General features: G+C 75.3%; 2 protein-coding genes across 2 annotated transcripts; one reads left to right on the plus strand and one right to left on the minus strand.

The window, feature by feature from the left end:
• The first annotated feature begins 1,257 nt into the window (after window positions 1-1,257).
• Window positions 1,258-4,379, plus strand: ZNF865 (zinc finger protein 865). Its single transcript, XM_037518229.1, is given in 4 exon segments — window positions 1,258-2,066; window positions 2,068-2,240; window positions 2,243-3,538; window positions 3,541-4,379. Coding segments are annotated over 4 exon segments (3,117 nt in total).
• Window positions 4,380-6,968: 2,589 nt separating this feature from the next.
• ZNF784 (zinc finger protein 784) lies at window positions 6,969-8,835 on the minus strand. Its single transcript, XM_037515620.1, has 2 exons — window positions 8,758-8,835; window positions 6,969-7,829 (listed from the first exon to the last, which is right to left on the minus strand). The coding sequence occupies exons 1-2, from the start codon at window positions 8,833-8,835 to the stop codon at window positions 6,969-6,971; spliced, it is 939 nt and encodes a 312-aa protein (XP_037371517.1).

The raw sequence follows: 8,835 nt of genomic DNA on the forward strand, positions 1-8,835 counted from the left end.
TGCACCCCCCCACACCACGGACACACAGAGGGGCCAGGGGCCAGGCAGTGGATACCAGCAGAGAGAGTGTGCAGGGGGGGCTAGTGAGTGCTGAGCGAGGGGCGAGGGCACTGTGCCCGCTGGGCCTCCTGGTGGAGGTGGCTGAACAGGGGAGTGAAGGAGGCACAGGAGAGCCTGGAGGTCTGCGGCGCGTCTCCCCCATGGCTGCTCTCTGTTCAAGAGGGTTTACCCAACCAGACAGCACCCCAAATAAGACTCCTATCCCAGCAGTTTCCCCTCCACAGTCTCCCAACTTCGGGAGCGCCCCTGCTGCTGGGACACCCCGCCCCAGGGCGCAGCTGGCCAAGTCTTGCTTGACCTTGGGCAAGGCCCTTCACCTCGACGGCGGCCTAGACCCCATCTCTGGGAGTCAGGGGGGGCAGTGAGCTTGTCGCTGGGGGTGCTGGCCTGCAGGGACGCAGGCTCCGGTGGCCGTGGTGGCGGGGCTCTGGGGTTCCTGGCTCTGAGGGTCCTGGCGGGGCGCCCTCCCTCCTACAGCACGCCCCACATCGCCCCAGCCCTGCCCTACCCCAGCCCAGGCACCCTGACTTGGGCCCCAAGGTGGCTGCCCCACCGCCCCAGCACACTGTGCTCCCTCAGGGTGTGGATGAAACCCGGGGTGGACATGGGCTGGCAGCTAAGACCCATCCCGGGGTGGGGACAGCAGGGGTGCCAGTGGGCTGGGTGGGGAGCCCTGCCCCGTGGGGGTGGGGGGTGTGGGCCCGCGCCGGGCTGGGCTGGGCCAGACAGGTGCAGTGCGTGGGGGAGAGGCCGGGGCTGGGATGCCCCTGGCGGACACCCTTGCCCCACACCCCAGCACTGGGGGAGGCTGGTCCAGAGGTGGACGCGGGGCAGGAAGGAGTGGCCCGTGGGCCGGCTCCCCTCCGCGCCGGCGGCCGAGCCGGGCCAGGCTTCCGCAGCCTTGGACGGGCCGCCCTGGGCGCGCCTGCGGGCTGCTGGTGCGGGCAGGGTGCCCGTTGCCCCCTCTGTAGATGGGGGCGGGGCGCAGAGGGGGCTCGGCAGCCGCCCGGGTCCCACAGTCGGGAAGTGGCCCGAGTCCGGCCTGCCGGGCCTGCCCGGGGGCCCCCTGGCGCGCGGCTAGGAGGGCCGGGCGGCGGGTGGGGCGAGCCCGGAGGCGGGGGCGCCGGGCTGGACGCTCGGCGCCGTCTGTGCCCTCAGCCACCGTCTTCTCCGCAGGGTCTCCGGCCGCGCGCCGAGATGGAGGCCAACCCCGCGGGCGGCGGCGCCGGGGGCGGCGGGAGCAGCGGCCTGGGGGGCGAGGACGGGGTGCACTTCCAGAGCTACCCCTTCGACTTCCTGGAGTTCCTCAACCACCAGCGCTTCGAGCCCATGGAGCTGTACGGCGAGCACGCCAAGGCGGTGGCCGCGCTGCCCTGCGCGCCCGGGCCCCCGCCGCCCGCGCCGCCGCCGCAGTACGACTACCCGCCCGCCGCCGCCTTCAAGCCCAAGGCGGAGGCGCCGGCCGCGGCCTCGGCGGCCTCGGCGGCCCCGGCCGCGTCGTCCTCCGCCGCGGCCAAGAAGCCCGACCCCCCGCTCGCGCCGGCCTTCGGGGCGCCGCCCCCGCCCCTGTTCGACGCCGCCTTCCCCGCGCCGCAGTGGGGCATCGTGGACCTGTCGGGGCACCAGCACCTCTTCGGGAACCTCAAGCGCGGGGCGCCGGCGGCCGCGCCCGCGGGGGCGCCCGGGCTGGCCGCGCCCGCGGGGACCCCGGGGCCGCTGCCCGCGCCCTCGCAGACGCCCCCGGGCCCCGCGGCCCCCGCCGCCCCCGCGGCCTGCGACGCGGCCAAGGACGACAAGGGCTACTTCCGGCGGCTCAAGTACCTGATGGAGCGGCGCTTCCCGTGCGGCGTGTGCCAGAAGTCCTTCAAGCAGTCCTCGCACCTGGTGCAGCACATGCTCGTGCACTCGGGCGAGCGGCCCTACGAGTGCGGCGTGTGCGGCCGCACCTACAACCACGTGTCCAGCCTCATCCGCCACCGCCGCTGCCACAAGGACGCGCCGCCCGCGCCCGCCCGGCCCCGGCCCCCGCCCCCGCCCCGGCGCGCCGCTGCCCGCGCTGGGCCCGCCCGCCGCCCCCGCCGCCGCCGGGCCCGCGGCCGCGCCCGCCGCCCCCGCCCCCGCCCCCGACGGCCACGCCGCCCCGGCCCCCGCCGCGCCCGCCGCCGGGGTGGGGGCGCCGCCGGGCGCGGGGGCGGCGAGGGCCCGTTCGCCTGCCCGCTGTGCTGGAAGGTGTTCAAGAAGCCGAGCCACCTGCACCAGCACCAGATCATCCACACGGGCGAGAAGCCCTACGCCTGCTCCGTGTGCAGCAAGAGCTTCAACCGGCGCGAGAGCCTCACGCGCCACGTGAAGACGCACTCGGCCGGCCTGCTGCGCCTGCCCTGCGGCGTGTGCGGCAAGGCCTTCCGCGACGCCGCCTACCTGCTCAAGCACCAGGCGGCGCACGCGGGCGCGCCCGGCCCGCGGCCCGCCTACCCCTGCGAGCTGTGCGGCAAGTCCTACTCGGCGCCGCAGAGCCTGCTGCGCCACAAGGCCGCGCACGCCGCCCCCGCCGAGGCGCCCAAGGACGCGCCGGGCCCCGCCGCGCCGCCGCCCGCCTTCCCCGCGGGCCCCTACCTGCTGCCGCCCGACGGCGCGGCCGGCGACAGCGAGAAGGCCGCGGCGGCCGCGGCGGCGGTGGTGTACGGCGCGGTGCCCGTGCCGCTGCTGGGCGCGCACCCGCTGCTGCTCGGCGGCGCGGGCGCGGGCGGCGCGGGCGCGGGCGGCGCGGGGGGCGCGGGCAAGACGTTCTGCTGCGGCATCTGCGGCCGCGGCTTCGGCCGCCGCGAGACCCTGAAGCGCCACGAGCGCATCCACACGGGCGAGAAGCCGCACCAGTGCCCGGTGTGCGGGAAGCGCTTCCGCGAGTCCTTCCACCTGAGCAAGCACCACGTGGTGCACACGCGCGAGCGGCCCTACAAGTGCGAGCTGTGCGGCAAGGTCTTCGGCTACCCGCAGAGCCTCACGCGCCACCGCCAGGTGCACCGGCTGCAGCTGCCCTGCGCGCTGGCCGGCGCCGCGGGCCTGCCGGGCCCCCAGGGCGCGCCGGGCGCGGGCGGGCCGGGCGCGGGCGCGGGCGCGGCGGGCGCGGCCGAGGGCCTGAGCTACGCCTGCTCCGACTGCGGCGAGCACTTCCCCGACCTCTTCCACGTCATGAGCCACAAGGAGGCGCACATGGCCGAGAAGCCCTACGGCTGCGACGCGTGCGGCAAGACCTTCGGCTTCATCGAGAACCTCATGTGGCACAAGCTGGTGCACCAGGCCGCCCCGGAGCGCCTGCTGCCGCCCGCCGCGGGCAGCGCCCCGCCCGCCGAGGGCTCGGGCGGCGCCGACGCGGCGGGCGCGCTGGACCACGGGCTGGCGGGCGAGGTGGGGGCGGCCGTGGCGGCGCTGGCGGGCGTGGCCGGCGGGGAGGACGCGGGCGGGGCGGCGGGCGCGGGGGCGGCGGCGCGGCCGCCGCGGGCGCCGAGCGCTTCAGCTGCGCCACGTGCGGCCAGAGCTTCAAGCACTTCCTGGGGCTGGTGACGCACAAGTACGTGCACCTGGTGCGGCGGACCCTGGGCTGCGGCCTCTGCGGCCAGAGCTTCGCGGGCGCCTACGACCTGCTCCTGCACCGCCGCAGCCACCGGCAGAAGCGCGGCTTCCGCTGCCCCGTGTGCGGCAAGCGCTTCTGGGAGGCGGCGCTGCTGATGCGCCACCAGCGCTGCCACACGGAGCAGCGGCCCTACCGCTGCGGCGTGTGCGGCCGCGGCTTCCTGCGCTCCTGGTACCTGCGGCAGCACCGCGTGGTGCACACCGGCGAGCGCGCCTTCAAGTGCGGCGTGTGCGCCAAGCGCTTCGCGCAGTCGTCCAGCCTGGCGGAGCACCGGCGGCTGCACGCCGTGGCCCGGCCCCAGCGCTGCGGCGCCTGCGGCAAGACCTTCCGCTACCGCTCCAACCTGCTGGAGCACCAGCGCCTGCACCTGGGCGAGCGCGCCTACCGCTGCGAGCACTGCGGCAAGGGCTTCTTCTACCTGAGCTCCGTGCTGCGCCACCAGCGCGCCCACGAGCCGCCGCGGCCCGAGCTCCGCTGCCCCGCCTGCCTCAAGGCCTTCAAGGACCCCGGCTACTTCCGCAAGCACCTGGCGGCGCACCAGGGCGGCCGGCCCTTCCGCTGCTCCTCCTGCGGGGAAGGCTTCGCCAACACCTACGGCCTCAAGAAGCACCGCCTGGCCCACAAGGCCGAGGGCCTCGGCGCGCCCGGGGCCGGGGTGGGCGGCCTGGCCGGGAAGGACGCCTGACGGGCCCGGAGCCCCGGCCTCGCTTCCGGGGGCCGCAGACGAGCCCCGGCCGGCCCCCGCCCCGCGACCTCAGAACAGACGCCCCCCCCCCCCCCCCGCCTCGCCGAGCGCTGGGGCGCCGGCTGAACTCGGCCCTGGCCACCCCTGCGGGCGCGCCCCCGCCCGCCCGAGGTGCTGCGGCCTCAGAGGCGGCGCCCCAAGCGCCCCTCCCTCCGGGCGTGGAGTGTGAGCGGGGTGGGGGTGCAGGGAGGGGGCTGGGTGCTCTTGGGGGGTGGGTGGGGTGGGCAGACGCGGCTTGTACAGAGCAGAGAATAATAAACCGTATCTCCATGCCCGAGGCCCTTCTTGCACCCCGGGGAGACTGGGCCTGCAGCGCTGGTGAGATTGAGGGTGGGGGGGGCTTTGTTTCCCTGTCTTTGGGTCCCCCGGCGCCCGTGCCGTCCCTCGCGTGCGCCCAGTGCCCCGCACGTGCCCCATCGGCCAGTGCTGAGGCCGCGGCCCCTGGGGCCTGCCTAGTGGGGTGGGGGGGGGCAGGGAAGCCGCTGTCCTCAGCCGCTGACTCCTTGCCCTTCGGACTCCTCCGGCATTCATCCACCCACCTGGCTCTACGGCCCCCCCCCCCACCGGGACCCTCAGCCAGGGCCGCCCCCGGCGGAGACCTGGCCCCTTCGTCGCTTGGGGCCCAGGACCCTGTCAGGGCCGCCTGGCTTTGCCTGGGGACGGCGTCAACAGCTGCTGAGTGTGTCCAGGCACCCCGCTTGTGCCCCCACAGTCCCCGGGTAGGGAGGGCCTGGAGGACCCGGCCCCTCCAAAGGAGAACTGGGGCTCCAGTCAGTCCCAGGGTGCCCGATACGGGCCGGGGGCACTGCCTGGACACAGCTGCCCATCGCGACGGTGAAGGCAAAGCGTGACCACCGCGCCCGCCCGCGGGGCGCAGGTCGCAGGCATCGAAGCCCACGGCAGTCGGGGCCGGGCAAGCGAGAGGGGACTCATCCTGGGCGGGGGCGATGAAAGCCCTTCCCCGGGGAGAAGCGGCCCGGGGCGCCGCCAGCCCAGCTCCCGATGGCGCCTCAGGTTGGCGCAGGGAGTGGGGTTGGGATCCTGCAGCCGCCAGGCTGGGCCACGCTGGGGCCACGCTTCATGTAGCCTTTTTTTTTTTTTTAAAGTTTGACTTAGTTGCCGACATTGGACATTCGAAAGAAGCTAAGGATTTTCTGTAGCACGCCCTGCCGGGACATCTGGAGGCAGGAGGTGGAGCGACCCGCTCGCATCCCGATCGTCTTCCCAACCTGCCCGCCAGCACCGGTTGCCTTCCTGGCTCCCAGTTCCGCGATCCCCCGGGGTGCCGGCTCTCTTCTCAAAGCCACAGAGCCCGGGGGAGGGCAAGGGTGGCTCTGTTGTTGGGAGGGTCCCTGGGGTGGCAGCGTGGGCCCCAGACCACTGACCAGGCTGGTCTGAGGAGATGGAGATGCACCAGGCTCCAGGCCAGTCCCTCAGCGCCACCGGCCATGGAGGGGTGGGGGCCAGGGGTCACCTGGGTGTCTGGCCTGGGCGGCGATGCCCACACGTTGGAAGCTGCTCACAGTATACGTGGTCCGTGGGTCCCCGCGGGGGGCGCAGCGGGTGACGGTGCACATCCAGGTGCTCCCTCCTTAGCAAGCACACCGAGTGTCCCCACCCCCCAGCTGAGTAAGACGTCTCCAAGTAGCTGGGCACGCCACCCCACCCTAAAGATGAGGCCAGCGAGGCGGGGTGGCACTTCGACTGGCAGCCGAAGCAGTGTGGCCTCTGTCCCACAGACACCCCAAATGCAAGGCCGACAGAGAGCCCTTCAGAAGGTCCTTTAATAGGAGAGCCAGAGGCGCCCCTTCCAGCCCCCCAGTTCTCACCCCCCATGACACCACTCGTGCTGGATCCCAGCCACCCGCCACCATGCCGTCCCCCAGCCCCTCCTGGGGTGCCTGGGGCCAGTGGTGAGTGGGTGGCTTTGATCTGGAGGGAGTGGAGGAAACAAGAGATGCCTGAGGCGCCTGTGCAGCCTGGGGGCCAGGGGCTGTGGGGGTGTCCAAGTGCTTCTGAGGGGGAGTCTGGGTGCACTCAAGTGGGGGCTCCCTTGGGAGCGGGGCACTGCTCTTGGAGCGGGTTCCATGGTGAGGCCTACACCAGAGTCGAGCACTCCTGCTGCAGCCTGGCCTCTGGCTGCCAAGTGATGCGATTGGCGCCTGCACCTGTGGGGCCTCTTCTGCCTGAGGCCGGTGGGCGCCCCAGGTTCAGGGCAATCGGGTGAGGTAGGCGAGGTTCCCGCCCCGTGGGCCGGGCAGCCCCCAACAGTCCGCTTTCTGCAGATGGACTTGGGGCACCGATTCTGCCCCTTGGCCTCAGCCCTGCCCCCATCCAGTCCCGGGGGTGTCTTGCAGGAACGAGGCCATAAATCCAGCTGTTTCTCCGGTTAGCTGGGCGCGCAGAGCTGCGGCGCTTCCTCGCAGTGTGGGCTTGCGGTGCGGCCTGGCCCTTCCTGCGCCTCCACCAGCTGCTCCCGGCGTCTCCACCCCTCCCAGCGACCTGCCGCCCCACCGGCCGCCGCCGCGTCTACTGGCCCGCCCCCAGCCCCGCCCGGCCCGGCCCCCCGCGCCCCTCCTCCAGGGCGTGTCCCGCCCCGCCCGCGCTCCCGCCCCGCGCGGCCCTCTGGCCGCCGGGGTCCCGCACGCCGGGCCCGGGCCCGTGGAAGTGGGTGCGCTGGTGCTTGCGGAAGTTGGAGGAGTTGTTGAAGGTGCGGGCGCAGAGCGCGCAGCGGAAGGGGCGCTCGCCGGTGTGGATGCGCGCGTGGCCGCTCAGCACCGAGGACTGCGTGAAGCCCTTGCCGCAGACGCCGCAGTGGTAGGGCCGCTCGCCCGTGTGCACGCGCTCGTGGTCGCGCATGTCGGACGAGCGGCGGAACGGCTTGGCGCAGAACCTGCACGCGAAGGGCTTCCCCGCCGCCGCGCCCGCCCGCTCCGGGGCCGCCCCGGGCCGGGGCTCGCGCGCGCCCGCCGCCGGCGCCTCCGGGGGCCGCCGCGAGCCCCCGGGCTCCGCCCCGTGCCGGCGCTGGTGCCGCAGCAGCGGCGCCAAGGCCTTGAAGGCGCGGGGGCAGAGCGGGCAGCGGTGGGGCCGCTCGCCCGTGTGCAGGCTGTAGTGCGCGCGCAGGCTGGCGGGGCCCGGGCAGCTGTGGCCGCACACGTGACACCGGCTGGGGTCCCCGCGCTGCCCGCCCCCCGCCGCCCTGGCCAGGTGGCCGTGTTCGTGGAACAGCAGGTCCGAGACCAGCCGGAAGGCGGCCGGACACAAGGCACAGTGCAGCGAGCCCGGCTCGGGGGGCTCGGGGACCAGCGGGGCGTCCGCCACCTTCACCACCTGGATCTCGATGAGGTCCGTCGGGGGCGTGGCCGGCCGGCCGTCGTCGGGCACCAGGACCTGGTGGGAGGAGGAGAAAGCGGGAGCCTGTGGACCCTGCCTCGAGGGCCCGCGGAGCCCCGTCCATGCACACGCCCAGCCCGCTGTGCACTGCCAGATCCTGCAGCCCACGCGCACAGCCGCCCGCGCGGGGACCCGCCCGCGCAAGGCCCGGCCCCGCCCCGCCCCGCCCCGCACGCCACGCTCCGCGCGCAGCCGGACAGCCCCCCGGCCGCCCAGAGCCTCCAGCCTCCGCCTTCCCCCGAGGCCACCTCGCCAAGCCCGGCTGAATGGCCTCTGGAGCACGGAGAGCAGGCCAAGCCCCTCCCGCGCCGAGCCCCGGCCCACCCCGCTGGCTGCGCCCACATTCAGCGCCCGCGCCTGGGCAGCGCCGTCCGCCCTCCGCGGACACCGGGCGCCCCCGCCCGGCGCCCCCGCGGCCTCCGTGCACCTGCCGAGCGCTCGCGCTCAGCCCCGGGGGACGCCGGGCTGGGGAGCCCCCGCGCCCGGAGACGGCACTTCGCTGCCCACCCCGACCCTCCCCGAGCCATTCGGGAAGCCTCGCCCACAGCCTGCAGCCTCCCTGCCCCGCCGGGCGGGCGCCCCGGCCCGGGCCGCGCTGGCCCCTCACGGCCAGTCTCCCCGCGGCTCACCGGAGCGCTCAGCCCCGGGGCTCCCGGCCCCGCCCCCGGGAAGCCCCGCCCCTCCCCGCCCCCGCCCGGTGGCTGGCCCCGCCCCGGCGCCGCCCCCACGGCGCCGCCCTGCAGCCTCATTGGCTCTCTGAGGCCCCACTCCGCGCCCACCCCGCAGGCCACGCCCCCCGCCGGAGCCCTAAATACCTCCCGCACCGGCCGGGTCCTGCCCTCATAAGCCCCGCCCCGGCCCCGCCCCCTTCCCGCGACCTCCTGCCGCCTCGCGCCCCCGGCCCAGACTGCCTTCCCGTGCGCACCAGGTCCGGCGGCGCCGGCGATCGCGGCTGCGGGGCTGCCGAGCGCGGACTCCCGGGCTCGGGGCGCGCGGCGGCCAT

Source organism: Talpa occidentalis, unplaced genomic scaffold (genome assembly GCF_014898055.3).
Source record: "Talpa occidentalis isolate TD23 unplaced genomic scaffold, MPIMG_talOcc4v2.1 talOcc4.17, whole genome shotgun sequence".
Classification (NCBI taxonomy): Eukaryota; Metazoa; Chordata; class Mammalia; order Eulipotyphla; family Talpidae; genus Talpa; species Talpa occidentalis.

Excerpts from the sequence above, each read along its gene's own strand:
- ZNF784 (XM_037515620.1), bottom strand. The coding sequence starts at position 8,835 with ATGGCCGCCGCGCGCCCCGAGCCCGGGAGTCCGCGCTCGGCAGCCCCG. Across the intron at positions 7,830-8,757 it reads CGCCGGCGCCGCCGGACCTG|GTCCTGGTGCCCGACGACGG; the intron begins GTGCGCACGGGA and ends TCCTCCCACCAG.